Source organism: Serinus canaria, chromosome 3 (assembly GCF_022539315.1).
Source record: "Serinus canaria isolate serCan28SL12 chromosome 3, serCan2020, whole genome shotgun sequence".
In the NCBI taxonomy this organism is placed as follows: Eukaryota; Metazoa; Chordata; class Aves; order Passeriformes; family Fringillidae; genus Serinus; species Serinus canaria.
Genome location: NC_066316.1, coordinates 91,286,563 through 91,304,894, shown reverse-complemented (window position 1 = coordinate 91,304,894; position 18,332 = coordinate 91,286,563). Strand labels below are relative to the sequence as shown.

The 18,332-nt window shown below is 35.2% G+C and overlaps 1 protein-coding gene across 1 annotated transcript in view; it reads right to left on the bottom strand.

Moving 5' to 3' along the window:
* CSMD1 (CUB and Sushi multiple domains 1) overlaps positions 1–18,332 on the bottom strand; it is a 1,056,389-nt gene that overhangs the window by 489,507 nt on the left and 548,550 nt on the right. Inside the window, exon 5 of the mRNA XM_050972940.1 lies at positions 12,299–12,506. Coding sequence (XP_050828897.1) covers positions 12,299–12,506 — 208 coding nt within the window. The remainder of the gene's footprint in view (positions 1–12,298; positions 12,507–18,332) is intronic.

The following is an 18,332-nucleotide window of genomic DNA, read 5'->3' as shown; positions in this document are numbered from 1 at the left end:
CTAATTACATGTCTCCTTTTCAAACATCCTTTTAAAACTGTGAACAGTCTGTCTCCAGTGTTCTAATTTTGTTCTAATATTGGTTTGTGTACGCCTCTTTTACACACCTGAAAAAAGCTTGTTCATTGCAATACTGTTCTGAGAACCAGGTAAGAGGAGCTCACTGAAGGCCTTGAGCACCTTCTTCATTTGCTATCACTGCTGAGGTTGTGAGGACAAGCATTTTTTATATCAGTTGATTCTTGTCATCAGTTCTTAATTTTTAAGTCTATCATTAAGCTAAATCATGATATAAATTCATATTTGAAATGAAATTAACTCCATATGAATATTAGAATCCATAAAGCCCTTATTTGGGAGCCAGTCTGTTTACTTCATAAATAGGTTGCACATGATTTACAAATAAAGCTCTTTTCCTTCCTTATTTTTTTCTGGTATAATTTTATAAGACCTTCTTTAAATAATCATCATGGCTCCACCAAAGTAGGTGCAGGTGACAGATGAGATGAAAGAGTTGAACCCAAGTATATGAGAAATGTGAACTGCAAAAGGTATTGGCAGAATGTTGCACAAATCTTGTCTGAAGATAAATCGTTACCATGGCATAGCAGCTCTATGAATAAAGCATGACTAAGACCCAGATGTTAAAGAGAAACTCAATTTGTTTTAATCATGAGACATTCCTTTATTTTCCCATATAATGCACACAACTCAACATATGTAGCAGCAGTTCTACTGACCTGTGTTTTTTTAAATGCACAACAGTAATTCAGTCTCACAGCTAGAAATAAGAGCATTTGATGGTATATTTAAAAAGCTGTGTCAACTTTTATGTACAAGTGGCTCCAACTAAAGATTCTTTAGTCTTAAGTGCTCAACTTTTTATTATTAATGATACTTTTATGAACACAGAAAGATGACAAATGACAGTCCAGTAAATCTGCATATATGCTTTGCTAGAATATTACCTACTTCTGTACTTGCATGCATTTTAAATTACACTAATCTCACTTAAGTCAGCTAAAAAAAGATAAATTTTGATTATTGTGATGATGCAACTGAATGCACAGTTTAGTTACTTGAAGTTATTTGAATTAATTTATGTGCTACTTCCTAAGGGATTTTTTTCTTCAGGGATTTGATCCTGTCCCTAATTTCAAGGCAAAAGTTGCAAAAATGAGTCTGTTCCAAAACAAATGTGTCTTTTTCCTTGATATAGAACAATACCAGAAAAAGAGCCTTTCTTTCAATAACCTCTTTACAAAAGTTCTGAATAGAAAATAATACCATATGATCAGTCTCCTCAAAATGAAGACAATCATCTATCTCTAAATGAGATTTTGCATAAATTTAAAATTTAATAATCCTGTATTACTCAGTCTTCACATAATTTTTCACTCTATTATTTCTAAGCAAAATAGTTTAGTATTGGTCACATCATTCCAAAAAAATGAATTTTTCTAATACAAGTTCTGGTGAGGAAAACTTGCTTTTTTTTCTGTCTGTTCTCCTTTCTCCATAAAAGTGGGATGGAATAATTTGCCAATCTGGTCAGAACACAGAATAGTTTTTCCATTAATATGCCCATCAGTATCCACTGTTTTAAAAGGAACCATTAGTTTTTGTTTAGATGGTTTAGATCTGAAATTCTCACACTTCATCGCGGTGCTGCAACAAGCTTGGCTAAACTAGGAAAATCCTTCTGTTTTCTTTTTATTCACATCAAATTGCCTTCCTCACTGATTGTCTTCTCCCCTGCCACTCTGGGAGATGAGATAAACAGAAACAATATCTCAGTCACCACTACACATCATATCTAAACTTTCTGTGCTGTTACTACTTTTTTAAATCATCAGAGATATATAACAGAACTGTATTTTCTAAGTGCAGATCTCTGCAGAAAATCCATTAAATCCAATCGCTAGCCCACTGTGCAGGCATTTAAAAAAGAGTAGCCATCGATAAACATGTTATTTAAATTCAATTTAACATTCTTTAGGAGTCAGAGAAATAATCAATGTATTTTGTGTGCTAACTAAACAGGGGTACCAGGGGCCAAAGTATTTATTAACTCTAAGAACAGTTCCTTGGCAGGTTTACTCTGAGCTGCTGGAGGTCACAGCAGAGAAAACATGCAACAGACTAATGGGTAGTTGGCCTAAAAAACTAGCAGTGGAAACTCAGGAAGAGTTTTCTAGAGAAGTATGTCTACTTTGGTATATATTGCTGGATAGAAAAAATTCAAACTACTAACAAATGGTTTAGTTGTCATGTAGCAGGTTTTAGCAACTTTCAGTACATCCAAGAAAAAATAAAACAGACCAATATTCATGCTTGATTTTTACATCATAAAAATCTACTCTTCTCTTAAAATGTGCTGAACAAGGCTGAGATAATTTTATGTGCTGGAAAGTAAGAACACATTCAACTATGCTAATACCTACAGAATATTTTTTCATATACTTGGGTGTTTAAAAGCACATGTCAAAAAACCCAGAATGTATTAAAACCCTCTATATCTTTTAGAAAATGGCAATAGTTAATATTAAAACTCTAATATATTTGAAATATAAGGTAGAAAACTACAGTGCTTTAAAAGAGCAGTTAAGTAAATTACCATTCTTCCCTCTCACTGATCCTCATGGGAAAAGATGCATCTACCCATGTCAGGGGAAATGATTGATTAGCTTTCTGATATCATTGCTAAACTAGGTACCAGTGTCAAACTAGAATTTGGTCTAAGGTCCAGGAAATACCTATCATTTTGTTTTCCAGACTGATCTAGTAGTCCCAATATTAATCTTTGCTAATTGTGATTTGGCCAGATAAACTGAACCGTATTACTTCTACAAGGGTGAGACTTCATATTTATATGCAGACAGATATTAACAGCAAGACTTTCTCCATTAAACTTTTCCCTTCTCATGTGGCAACACTGACCACCAAAGAGATAAAGATTGGAAAACTCCAGTTTAAATTCCAGTTGATTTAGGTTTTTGTTTGCTTGTGTGTTTGTTGGGTTGTAGGTTTGTTTTTATTTTTGGTGGGGGATTGTTGGGTTTTTTTTGAGTTTTGTTTTGTTGGGTTGTTTTAAATCAGTGAGTAGGTGTGGTTTTTTCAGAACTACTCTGAATATTGCACGCAAACCTAGAATCCATGGCAGGGCTGTATGGCAAAATGGGGAGAGAGGGAAAGAATGTAACATTTAATGTAACATTCCATGTAACATTCCAGAAATCAAAATATCTGTGTGCTTTGTTTTACTATTCAGGTTGACTGCATTAGATAGATACTGTGTAAAATCAAGAAATTTAGCAATTCATAAATATCTCTAAGAAAAGTTTCTAATCTGACTACGCTGGCATGAGCTATTTCATCATTGAAATATATTTTCCTGAATCCAATGTCAAGAATTTTGTGAGTAAATTCAGCTAATGGTATAGATATTCTAGAATAATGCAACACACCTAGTAGAAGGATATTTTAGGAGCATGCTGGATCCCCAGGATTATAAAATCTATTTAGAAAGATAGTAAAGCAGTGGTATTTTAAGCAATCTGAGCTCTCTTTTAGTGTATTTAAACCATGTTCACATGCTTAATTTAAAAGATCTAATTCTTTTTTTATGTTCTTTTAAATGCAGTAGAAAATTATACTGTGGGTCACAGGGCTTCCTTAAGTGAGTTCTCTCACTGTTATGCTCCTGTCAGTTTGTGATGTGCTATGAATGAAGCCTTTATGCCTCTTCAGCACAGTAGGCTGTAAATTAATAGGTGCAAAGAAAGCAATAGTGTTCTGTGAATTAAGTGTCAATTTAGTGCCTCTGTACTTCTCACTTCATACACGACTCACATGCTGGTGTTAACAGCTAAGTGGTCTCTGTGTCCTTAGAGCTAACACAGCCAAGACATTATGAGTTCAGTCACTGCTATTAGCATGGAGTACACTTACCCTCCTATTTTTTTTAAGGTCAAAATCCTTGCAAAACCTTCAACATACTTTTATGCATACAGATACTAATATGTATTTTTATATATAATATTTAGCATGAAAATATGACAAGAGGAAAGTGATGTATTTCAGATATGCTTTCTTCAAATACAAGCCTAAGAACTTTTGCAGGATTTCTATGAGAGATATTATCATAAAAAACCATATTTATTGAGATATATCTATATCTATATCTATATCTATATCTATATCTATATCTATATCTATATCTATATCTATATCTATATCTATATCTATATCTATCTATATCTATCTATATCTATATCTATATCTATATCTATATAATGGGAAGGAAAAGTTTGGTCATTATTCCTTCCAGCAATTCATTTCTTCCTTCTTCCAATGCCAGCAACTCAGAGATCACACACAAATTTGGATGCTACATTTCAGCTTATTTTTGAAACTACTACTTGCACTGTTTTTTCTTATCTTCATTATGGCCATTTCAACAATTAGAATCTGCAGGTTCATCACTGCAAATAGCAGAGCTCATCACCTTATATATTTATTTATACTTACTTCTATACTACATTATTTTATATGCAATCAAATAACAAAAAAATGCCACAATAACCAGATATGATCCTCTGTATCAAAATATTTTAAAAAAATTCCACTAGGATGCTGAAAGCAACAGGAAGACAGTGCCCAGGGTGGTAGAAATAAATGTGACCCTATCTTAAGATACTGATTTCCCTGCAGCTCTGCTTTCTAAACCATAGTCATGTTTCATCTTCTCTCCTACATAAATTTTAGGGAGGGTGAACTGTTCACTACCTGTCACATCCAAGCTATTTTTTTTTTAATTTCCATAGACCTCAAAGATACTGAGCAGTATGCATTGTATTTCCCCAAGCCTGCAAACAATTTACTTACAGCTGTGGATAATTCATTTTTTCAAGTAGGCATTTGAATGCCTGAAGAAAATCCATTTTGGAACATGATGATTTTGATAAATATAGCCAAGTACAAGATATATCCCTGATGATATCAGCTTATTAATCCTTATTAGAGGAAAACAGTAGGAGCAAAGAAACTGTTTATCTGCATGCTTGGATTTAGCAACTGCTTTTAAAAAAAGAAGAACTGGCTATAGATACTGAATTAAAACTTGCTGTTTTCCATTAAGGGAATTTTAAAAGACTCTGGAGAGCAATACTTTCAGAACTAGAGTACACCAATTGCCTGTATGACATGTTTAGTATACATGGCTGATGTCCTATGCAAAACACTTTGCCGATTTTCTGTATAAATTCCCTAATACGTGAGTGGGGATACTCCTTTCTGAGACTGTGCTTAACACCTCTGAGGCCAGCAGGACATTCTCTCCAAGATCACACAACTCCACAGGAGCTCAAGTTCAGCACTGTGTTTGCAAACTTTTGATACATCAATTCGATTATGACTAAGGTACATGGTTGACATTAAAAAAAAATAAAATAAAATGCTTGGGGATATCTGTTTTTCAACCCTTTATCTACCAGAAACCAGGATAAACTATGATTTGTCCATTTTTTTTGGGATAGCTTGTAACAGATTTTAAGCTTAAACCATTTCACACAGCAGGAAATGCTGAGGAAGAATGCAGAAATAGGACACATTTGTGGGAGTGGAGGGAACAGTGGAAGCATACATATTGACAGCAAAAAACCAGCTAGGAGAAACCTGGAGAGATGAGCATCAGTACCAAAGGCAGCAACTGACAGGACTCAGAAGATAGGGAAAAGATGTATTCCACTGAGTCTTTTACAGGGACAAGGTGTTTGCCAAATTACTTATTTTGGGGATTTTTCTGTCATTTATTCAGTTTTCAATGTGCAAATCCCTTCTGATGATACCTGCTGTAGTAAGACTTTGAATGAATCATGTATAGAAGAAATCTGCTAGTAAAATGTATTTAATTAACAGAAATTTCATTCTAATCAGGTAAATAAACATATTATGAATTACAAAGTCTGCAATGTTCTGTCAGGATCACTATATTTTTCAGTCTTACAAAGCTCTTCATACAGAGCACAGAATCTACATTAGCCACTCAACTTGAAATTTCTATGTCCCTCCAATGTATCTTGGGGGTTTAGAACAGAATAGTATTGTATGGTAAATCAGCTTTAAATATTTTTGTGCTGCTATATGTGTTTAATAGGTTGGATTCAAGTGATAACTTTATTGCTAATTTACACATGTCACAGATGATGTAATTTTACATGGTAACTGGAAACTTTGCAACATGAAAGTCAATAGAAATAATTTGAGGGTAACTATGTGTCGCTTGTTTTTCTGAAAAAAAATGGTTCATGACAGGTAAGATGGACAAGTTATCCAATAGAGAAGCTTAAAACTATTGGTTTCCTGACCAAAACAGCTAATAGGAGAAATCCAGTTAAAAGCTAGAAAAAAGGTAAGAGCTCCTAAATCCTAGCAGGCAGCAAGAGAACCCTTTACCAGTAACTCCAAGACAAGCACATAACTTTTCAGAATTTCCCTGGTGACACAAAAAAGGAATGATGGTCATGATGTCTCTAAAGAGGCTAAAAAAGTAAGCAATGACATATAAATATTAAAAATTGAATAGTTTCCTTGAATGAAAAGCTGGGCTTTAACTGCTTTCCCTTTGTTTCATGGCCATGGCATATCTTTTCTCACCTGATGGAGAGGGTAACAAAACATAGTGCTTTATATGGGCACAGGTATGCCCCAAGCCTGTTCCTGGTGCAGTGCTTTTTGACTGAAGGTGATCCACAAGTGATATATCTTTTAACAGCAAACCAATAGATGGTGCTCTTCAGCTGTCCAATTATGTCATTCTGAGTGAAACACTCAGCTCAGATGTCTGGATCTACTGCCATAGGTGTCTATCAAAAAGGTGATCTACACCACTCCATTCCCTCATGCCTCACTCTGCTATAGGCCTCTCACAAGGAGGGTGGTAATTAAGATAACAACAGAACTATGAAAAGGACAGAAAGCATGCAAACTGAAATCCTGCTATTCTGAAATATATCTGAGTGTTTGGACTGGTGTATTCAGCTAAGAAACACAAAATAGTATCCAGCTATTATAGGAGTTATTCATTAACACAGAAACAAGAACAGAGTTTCAGATGACTCCAGGTACTTATGTCAAATTGTATGCCAAGATTATAGCAATTAATTAGAGCTGCTTCCAAATCACTCTCATATCCACATAAAGTTTTATGGCCTTTCGCTATGATATTGAAATGATTTATAAGGAAGTCAGAATAACCTTAAAGGTAATTTTAAATAGTATTAGGAAATGAATTTAGACTAAAAAGTATGAAGTGCAGTTCATTCTTCTGCATTGGCAAATACTAACAAAAATGTGAAGGATATTAATTTTAAGTTTAAATTGAAGCACAGTAAGAAAAAAATCAGTATTGTAAGGTCATAGAGAAAAAAAATTAAACACAATTTGTTCAAAGTTAGGATTCCGCATTAAAAAAAATATAATTGCAGAATTATTCTTAGTGTCATAATCACCTTTCATGCACAGTATAACAACATTAGATAATTTGAAGATTTTGTAAAAATTATGACCAAGCCACACTTACATGAAAAAGCCTCAGCTGGACCTATCTATGCCCATGTGAATTGCCCAGCTTTACCTAACATACACATAATAATAAAAAAACCCAATCTTCCATCTCAAGGGGGAGTCTTGGGAAAGATTAAGATATTTTCAATAGGATGCTTTCCCTAAGTCATAGATTTCTTTTTCAAAACTGTGTTCAGCTAAAGTCTGGATTTCTAAGATACTTCAGATACTTCTTAATACTATCTTTAGATCCAACTTTGATTTAATTTTAAGTACCGTATAACTTATGCAGATGTATAAAGGGACATGTTGGGAAGTATTTTAAAAGTTATATTCATTGTTCAGAATAGTTTTTTTTTATGTTCTAATAATTAGCAACACAGGAGCCCTTCAGACCAAAAAGATCAACAATTTGGTGGACTTGAAGATGAGTTCCACACATAGCAGAGGCAGTCCTTTTGTTATGCTCTCAAAATTACTGTTTGTGGCATTGCAAGCAATAGCTTATCAACTCAAAAAAAACTTATCTTACACCTAAAACTCCTTATGTAATAGCAAACTAAGAAAATTCTTTAAATTCAAAAAGATTTCTTTCATCTATAGTCTAACTGATAATATTTCTACTCCTTTTACAGATTAAAAAGATTTTTTTATGTCCTTCACATTCATTTTGCACCGATGTTCCTCTTTTAAAGCATGTTGACACTTGTATTGATTCAAAGCAGAATTAAAAATGTGGTCACCACTATTCATTCAAGATCCAGAGTTATATAACTGCTCTCTAATTAAAAAAAGCAACAAAAAACACTCAAAGGTAACAAAAAAATCCCCAAACAAATAAACCTTGAATAGCTTTAGACTTTCTTACTGTATCGTGTACGTAATATAAATAATACCACTGAACTCTTTTTAAACTAATTCCATTAGGATGGACCATATGAGTGATTTTAAAAATAAGAAAAGGTAAGCAAATCTCTTCTTCCTTATTAATGCACTGGAAAAGAAGCCAACAATCAGCTAAAAAATTCAGTAATTTACTGAACATCTTATAGAGGGTTTAAAAACGTGTGGAATAATACTAATACAAAAATATTAGTATTATATAGGAGAAAGATGAAGAATCTATACAATTACTATGACATATCTTATAGATACATCAGATTACTGTCCTTTGGCATTTAGATTCTGCTTGTTCTTGCATTTCCATTGCTTTACTTATAAAACCACATCTGTCCTGTTTTTTACTGCAATCATGCTGGAACTGCTTCTAGCCTTGCTGATATATTTGGAGAGGGAAATCCAGACATACTGCATCATGCACTAAAAACACTAAAGAATAATCAATCTGAAATTACTTTCTTAATTCTTGCTCTCTTTCTAGCTTTTACAGTGCTTATATATGTGTCTTTTTTCACCTATTCTACAGCAATTATTCCTTTAAGGGGAAAAAAACAATCCTAATTACCAGGCCATGCTAATGGAATATGTGAGTCCTAATATAGAATTAATGTCTGAAGCTGTTGACATAATGCCAGATACAATAAAAGGGAGCAATTAAAAAAAAATCACATTTTTAGATGATAACAGCCCTAGACCATTAGTTTTAAGCATGGAACAACTTCCCATTTAGACACAGAGCTGATTTTAGCATATTACAGAATGCACTACATTTAGCATGGCTCTAATGTCGCTATGGTAACTGTTCTGGCTTAAATATAGCTGAATGTGTAGCTTCATTCCAAGTTTTCCAATAATCCTTTAAAGATTTCTTATGGGCAGTTGCCCATAGCTTCTCCAGACATTCCTCAGTGATCCTGTACTAATCCTGCATTGGTATCACTGATACCACTACTGCTCATGGTATCTTCATCCATGCCGTGGAGACTGGGATAAAGCCCACCCTCAGCAAGTTTGCTGATGACACCAAAATGTGTGGTGACATTGACACACCTGAGGAAGAGGATGACATCCAGAGGTACCAGAAGCTCAAAAAGGAGAACTGGGTCTATGGAAAACTCATGAGGGTTGAAAATGCCAATGCTGCACCTGGGTCTGAACAACTCCTATTATCAATCCAGGCTGGGAGCAGCTCTGCCAAGAAATACTTGGGAGTGCTGGTGGATGAGAGGCTGGACATGAGCTCCCATGTGTGGCCCTGAAAGCCAAATGTGTCCTGGGCTGCACCAAAAACACCATGGCCAGCAGGGCAAAGGAGGGGATTCTGCCCCTCTGCTCTGCTCTGGTGAGACCCCCACCTGGAATGCTGCAACCAGCTCTGTGTCTCAGCACAGGGAAGACATGGACTTGTTTGACCCTCATTGTAGCCGCATGAGGGCTACAAAAATGAATGAAAGCTTGGACACTTCTCATATGTGAGTAAAGGCTGAGAGAGTTGTGGCTGTTCAGCCTGGAAAGAGAAAGCTCTGTGGAGATCTCATTTCAGCCTTTCAGTACTTGAAAGAGGTTTATAAGAGGAGGAACAGATTTTTTTAGCACAACCTGATTTGGTAGGACAAGGAGTAATGATTTTAAAGAGAGTAGATTTAGACTACATACGAAGAAGATATTTTTTGACAATAATGGTAGAGAAACACTGGAAAAGGTTACTCTGAGAGGTGCTGGATGTCTACATCCAGAAACATTCAAGGTCAGGACTGAGCAACCTGATCCAGTTTAAGATGTCTTTGATCACAATAGATGGGTACTACTAGCTGGTCTTTTAAGTTCCCTTCCAACCCAAATTATATTATGATTCTATGATTTTGGGAGCACACACTAAATCCAGGTTTTAGTGATCAGTGCTAAATAATGATCTCCAGCCTACCACAGAAAACAAAAAAAAATGTTGAGATTAAATTCTAGGAGAAATAAAATTCTTGTTATATCTCTGTTCCAATGTAAACCTGACCAATATTGCATGAGATCAATGCAGAATGCTTTCAATGCCTTCTGCCCATATTCAACTATTACCAGAAATGAAAATTACAAGCATGTTGTAAAGTGTCTAGCAGAGTCTCTTAAACAAAATCAAATGGACATACTTTTATGTTTTGCAGCAAAATTGCATTAGTTCTACCCCTTCAAGATTTCAGTTTCTGATCCTTAGAAGCCCTAAGAAAAAAACTTTACATTGGTGACTGTTGTGCATGTCTGTGCATGAGTGAGAGGCAAGGGGGTATTCACACATTGTACTTCAGACATGAGCAGTTCATTTGATACCAAGCTGCTTCACTGGCTGCCATTACACTTTTGCTCATGTGGAAAAGTTAGAGAGTAATCTTGTGATTACGGTCTTAAAAAATTGAGTGCCAGACATGGCTAAGGGATAAGGGGTTTTTACCATGGCATTTTAATCAGGATCATCATGGTGCAATATTTTGCCAAGGTGGAATGTGCTGGGATGCACACACACGATAGACTGTGTATACAATTTATAGACTTCACAAATTAGCATAGCTAACAAAGATGCCCAATGGGAGGCCTGGATGAATGGCATGATATTCCTCCATCTGAGGAATTCCCCCCTGGATGGGACAAATCTTTAGTTTTCAGGATATGCTCTAGAGAAGACCCTGGTTTCCCAAGACAGCATGGGGTTTTCCAGCCTCCTCCTATGATGCCTTTAGGGTGTTTGGTCTCCTGGCCTAACAAAATACAAGGGCTGTGCTAAGTTATTGGACTTAAGAAATTACAAGTATGCATGCTAAGAATACTGAGAATACATAAAAGTTATATAAAAAGTACATAAAAGAAAAAGCAAAAAATCACCTTGGCATCAGTGACATAGATCTGCATGGGTCTTTAAACCAAAGATTTTACATAGTTGCCAAGTATAGTTACCACAAATTTTTATTGATAGATTTTTAAAAGATCAGATGCTAGCTAGAACTTCACAATTACTAATATATTGCACTGTCTAGCCAGTAATGACATCAAAATAATAGTAGGATTGCTTCCTATCTCTAGAAAGGCATTTTTAAATAATAATCATCAGTCATCCAAGAAAATCTACATTTTTCTAGGCTAAATTTTATAGCAATGGTGCATATGTCAAGCACAAGACATTCTCAGCGATGAAAAGAATGAAAAACCTGCATATGTAGGCTGCAAAGAAATTATAATACAAACTGTTCCACAACTTAATCCATTCCCACAGGCAGAACTATCATCTTTTACTTAGTACAGAGAACATAGATTTAGTATTACAATTACTAATCCCTAATATTGCTAAGCAAACAGTTTTAACATCAGCTAATATAAGATAGTAATGCTTGCATACATGCAAACATGTAGTGAGATTGAATTACAGCCTGTTTAGAACAAGATGTCATCTATTAGCTGTCTATATATTCCTGTTTTTCTCAGGCTGATTTGGATCACTACTTTCATTGCTGAAGTACAATACCATGTGTCCTTCCAGACACAACATCAAAAAATGTTCTCATACCAAGTCCAAATGTGTAACGTGAATTAAATGCTCAATGATAAGATACCGTACAAATATAACTCTGGCAGATGGAGGAAAATATGAGGAAGGACAAAGATGTGGAAAGAAACAGAAGGAAACTATTTACTTTTTCAGTTCTAAAAGGTGAGAGGGACCAAAAAAAAAGCGAAAAAACCCAGTCGTTGCTAACAGGTAGAAAATATCTTAAATATCCTCTGATCTTTCCAGTTAGGAACCAAAAAAAGAAAAACAGGAAGTGAGATCTTTAAAACATCTTTGACTTACCATATTGATGGTGCTTCTGTTCCACTGATCTCTAGGAAGTCATATCCTTCCTCTAACTGGAAGTCAGTAAAGACCAAAGCAATGGTGTCTCCTGGTTCAGCCAATATGGTCCAGGTGCAATCAGCATTATTTTCATACTCAGAAGGGAAGTGTGGACTTGAAATAGTTCCACTTGTCCCACGTAGTGTCCCTCCACAAGCTCCTTCAGCTGGCAAAAAGAATATCAATTACTAATGAAGCTGCACTTCAAACAAGTGAAGCACCTTCCTTGTTTCTGCTGCAAACCCAGATCTTCTCTACTCACTGAGGACCCATAAATATGCACACACAGAAACAAATATTGTCCAGGAGAATGGAATAGAATATTGTCTGGCCTTTAAGGAGCTGAGGTTTTTGGTTTGGGTTTTCTGACTTTTTTTCCGTTTTGGTGTCACTTCAGCACATTCAAACAAGAATGAAGGTTAGCAGGGACACCTATTATGAGCTGATTTGGAGAACCTGGCTCTGTGAATGTGTGCACAGAGGAAGCCTAAAAAAGAACTGGGCACAAAATCACAGAAACAGTTAGACTCTTTGTGATACAGATTTTGAAATATTGAACAAATATTTTCATTCACTTATTTCTTATAGCAAAAAAAAAACCTGCAGAAAAAAAAAATTATTCAGTTTTACACTGTCCTAAATTGGAAGCATTAATATCATCATACTATCCTTTCCCTTTTTTTTTTGTTCTAAATCAGGATGTTTAGAGATGACAAATGAATTCAGAAGATTTTGTTGCCAGATGGACCTTCCAAGTTCATACATCATCAATTCATAATGCATATTTTAAATTATTATTACCTATTTTTTAAAACAAAAAGCATAGGAATTTTCTCCTAAATCTTGAATGTTATTTAATTGTTTGCCAAAGTATTTAGCAAATATCTTGTAATTTCCTTGCTAACCCCAAGAAAATATGTCATCCATACAATTCATTGACATAAGAAATTAAAAATTCATCCGGTGACTTTTGCTTTTTGATAATGTGGCAATGAAAGCCAAAGAAATAGTAATTAAAAATATTTCTGCATAGGAGAAGGATCAGAAGAGAAGCATTTTATTTTTATCTCTTTTATAATCTTTACTTACTGCAACTATCATTAGGTATTATTTACATACTATAAGTGCACATGGAGATTCAAAAACACATAGCTTGGCAAGGTGCATAACACAGGGTACTTATAGTCTAATTAGGATAATAACTGAATAGCTAATTAAGACAACAGAAAGGTGTAGGACAGAACTGCTCTTCTCAATCATAATTGAAAGCCTGTCAGTGAAAATGTGTTTTAAAGGAATATTTGAAGGAAAAAAGGATTCATGAATCAAAGGAAGAAGAATTCTGGGTCTGCACATTAGAAAAAGGAGACTATGAAAAGGGGTTAAATAGCCAATAAGTGACAGAAGTAAAAGGAAGAATTTCAAAATAGGCAGAAACAGAATAAATTCTTTAATGTTTAAGTAATGTATAGAGCATTAATTTGACTAAAAAAAAGAGAGAAAGCTGCTTAATTGCACAGTCCTTACGCTTCTACATGCAAAAGTAAATTTTGATGTACCCAAATGTAACATAACCTTGGCTAGTAAAGCCTTATTGATTTAATTTTTTGGCACACAAATTTTTCAGAGAAGGTCATGTTTTTTCAATAAATTTCATATCTTGCTTTCTCCACCCTGATATTTATGTCTTTGGTCTTTTTTAAAATGAAGGAATAGAACTAGAATAGATTGACTTTCCTAAAAGATTTCTTTTTTGTTGCTGAAATCAGGGCATTTTTGTGATTCCTTCCTCAATTTCTTGCTTTTTATACAGTGCATATTGAAAGGGCCATTGTGTCACTGAGGAACGAAAGGGGGAAAGGAAGTGAAAATTAAAGGACCATGGATAAAGCTGAGAATCTGAGTAAAACCTCCTGGTGCATAATACATTCAAAGATTTAAATATTTGAAAACTACTGTAAATCTATAATAAATCAGAAAGGAGAATTGAGTATTGTTTCTGAATAATATTTAAAATGACTCTTTTTTCCCAGTGTTTCTGTGTGTGTGTGTGTGTGTGTGTGTGTGGTGTGTGTGTTGTATGTTTGTTTTGGGGGATTTTTGTGGTTGTTGCAGTTTGGGTTTTTTTGTTTGTGTTTGTTTATTTTTTTAAATAACTTTCTAGCACTTCATTTCAGATCATCATCCAGCCCAGAAAAGAAAAATCAAATTATTGTTTTACATCCTGTACCTGCATTTTTAAATTTCAGTTTCTAACACATAACAGTTCCACCTGTATTCTTGAAAGCTAGCAGGCAGAATTTTTCCATTCAGGGTAACTAGCAAGATGGCCAAAATCCTAAGTCTCCCATATGTCTAGTAGTAGCTGCTGCTGTTAATTTATTTTATGACAGCATCCTCAATTATAACATCTCTCACTGTTTTTACTGACCTTAAGTTACATGCTAGTTGTGGTAAATACAATACTATTCACTGTTCCTGCTCCAGAGCCCTTGAGTAAACTTTGAGCTCTAAAGTTCAGAATTTTACAGCTGAAATGTGGTTTGTTATTACTGGCAAGTACATGTAAAAATCCAAATTTATACACTGTGCATTACCAATGACAGCCAGAGGAACTCACACTACTACAGCTATCTGACCAAAGGGATGCATAGCCTTTTAATCCTTCACAACACCATTCTGAACAGATTTGTGAGAAGTCAAGCTAACACAGAAAAAGAGAACATTGGTCAGCTAGGTGAGACCACAGAAAGCAGCCTGGGCCAGAGAGTGTTTTCTGTCTGACAGATGTGGGTATGCTTTGGGTTTTTCCTTCATCACAAGTGGCACACAGGCTAAGGCAACCAGGCTGTTGAATAGTAAAGCATAATGCATTTCTTAAGTGAGTGTAGGAAGGCAGTGGCCTCACTGCTCAGAGGGTAAGACACAAAGTGTCTGGTCTTACACAGCTGGTCCCAGAGTGAGTTGGCCTCCTTGGACTGATCATCGCTTTTGGCCATGGCCTTCTCTGTGTTATGCTTTTGAGTTACTGCTCAGGAATCTTAGCACATCACTGTGCTTGCAATAATTTGATAGCAGATAGTGCCTGAGGCTTCATGAATTCAAACTCCATGTGATTTACAAATTGCATTTTAAAATGTGCAAGTAATAATTCCAAACACTTATGCTTATTTTCAAGTTGTAAGCAACTGCACAAAGTGCTGTTTGTATCAGCATAAATGACTACTTGAAGTATAAAGCTACAAACATTTGGATCTCTCAGTAGTCAGGAATTAAGTGCTCTGAATTTAGAGAATATGCATCTCATATAAAGCACACATGCAAAAACATATGGCTGGCACCACTTGACAAAAAATATGTATACTGTATAGATGTGTAGCTTAGATAAAACAGATAAACATATACATCAAGTTTATGCATGCAAAAAATGAGAAGTACCACTATGGAAGTCAATAAAAAAACCTTTCATTTTTATTCAAGCTAGAAAGAATAATTTCACCAAAAATAATAATCTGAAAATTTTAGTAAGCTGTATTTTGCCTAAATGAATCTTGCTAAAAGAGAGATGCATGCCTTGATGAGCAAATAGCCAAGGATGAAGTACAAAACCAGTATCTTAGAAAACTTTTTTTGAATTAGTTTAGGTACCTTTTGAACATTCAATCATTTTTTACAGGACTTTTCTCTCATCACCACACAGATGCTTTCCAGAGTGCAATGTTCTGTATTCTATGTGCCTTTTTAATACACCACATAATAAAATGTAAATAAAATAACATTTATTGCATAATAAAAACAAAACAAAGCAAAAAACCTCAATACAAACCTAATCTTTTTCAAAATTTATTAAGAATCTTTAAAAATTAACTTAGAATTTGAATTTAAATATTTGAATTGGCTTTTCCACTTGAAGCTTATATTGAAAGCTCTTCATGTGGAAAAATCATATTACTACACTACTCTTTGAACATAAGTGATAAAAACATAGTGGTGATTTAAAGTACATAAAATTCATAGTAATAAAGTTTTTTCTTCTCATGTCATTAGTAGTCATTTCCTTATCTATGAATAGCAATAGCATAGGTGCAATTAAAACTTGAGTGATATTTTATGAATCATCATCAAATGACATATTGTCATTTTGAGTCACATTTTGTAAGTCTTATCAATTAAAGAAAATTGCAGCCTTAGAGGGTTCTAAATGAGCCATGGGCCTAAATTATTTAGCAAGCCTTATTAAAAGCTCCTCTGAAAAAAGATCTTTCTTTTTTGAGGCTGGAGAGCACATCCACGAAGAGCGATCTAGGGGTTTGGGTTGATGGCAAGTTGAACTTGAGTCATCAGTGCCCTGGCAGCCAGGAGGGCCAGCTGTGTCCTGGGGAGTGTTGGGCATCAGGGGGGCAAGGGTGGCTGTCCCACTCTGCATAGCTCTGGAATGGCCCCACCTCAGGCACTGTGTGCAGTTCTGGATGTCTCAACCTATAAAGGACATCAAACTATCAGAGCCAGTCTGGAGGGCAGAGCTGGTCTGGAGGGCAAGACTTAGGAGGAGTGGCTGAGGTCCCTTGTCTTGATCAGCCTCATGACCCTCTGCAACTACTCCAGGCAGGCAGCAGAGAGGGAGATGCTGTCTTCTGCCTGGTGACCATGGACAGGACACAAGGGAACAGAACGAAGATGTGTCAGAGGAAGTTCAGGCTGAACATTAGACAAAGGCTCTTCACTGGGACACTGGCCAGTCACTGGATCAGGCTCCCCGGGGAAACGGTCATGGCACAGGATGGTTGGAGCTCAGGAGCATTGCAATATTGCTCTTTCTTAGCCATGTGGTTCAACTTTAGGCCTTCAGGGAGTTAAAGTCAAGGATCCTTATGGCTCCCTTCCATCTTGAGACATTCTATGATTCTACAATGTATTTAATTCTTTATTAAATGGTGTTTTTCCATAGTTTGTTTGTGAGAAAGTAGATAATTGTACTTCATTTTAAAACATCTTCAGTACAGGGAACACATCTATAAAATAATGATGAATGACTTCTTTCACAAACACATGCTCTGTATATTTTCAAAAAGGTTACTACAAGAAATTTGGTAATAGCTTTTTTAAAATGGGACTTTAAAATTACCATTTAAAATGCCTTATTGACAAAAACATAGAAACAAGCATATTAAATAAACAAAAAGTTTAAAAGAAAATTTCAGCGAGTCATTGCCAACTGTCAAGCTGCTAAACCACAGATTCAAAATGACCAAACACATCACAAAATGTTACAACAGTGTAGCATTATGCATTCATCTGCTAGCTCACTTATCTAATTTAATTCCAACAGGCAGACACCTATTTAACCATCAAAATATACACCTCTACTTCCTTATCTTCTTTACTATTTTAGGTTTTTACAGATTATATTTTGAGTAGGTAAAAACCAACACCTCTGCTTTTTTTCTGTTTTATGAAAAATATAAACTTGCTAGAAGTTGCTAGGGTTTTTTTCTATCATCACTTGAATCCAGATGTACTGCATCTCAGCTAAGTGCTCTAATCAGTTTGCCTCCCTTTCTCAATTTCTTCTCTTGCTGCTGATCAACTTCACATAAATTAAATACTCATTAGACCATGCATCTAAGATTAATTTTATTTCTATCTACATGGTTGTCAAAGGGCACTTCAAAATAATTTGGATTGCTCTTTAAGTAGAATTTCGGGGGGGTTGGTTAAAATTTCAGAAATAATTGTGGTTTAGCAAAAGAGAATCTATTTTGCATATATTAAATTATCATATTTCTCACATGAAGATAATAGTGTGTACAAAATAGAAATACAAAAATTGTTGCAGTTTGTTTAGGGACCTGTGGGCAACCATTTCAGCTGCAGCACTACTTTGAACATTTTAGCTTTGAGATTCCAGTGAGCTTGATTTAGGCAGACGTCAGTGGGGTCATTCCACTGTTATGGGCCCTGAGAATACTGGACTCACATGGGTAATCTTGCA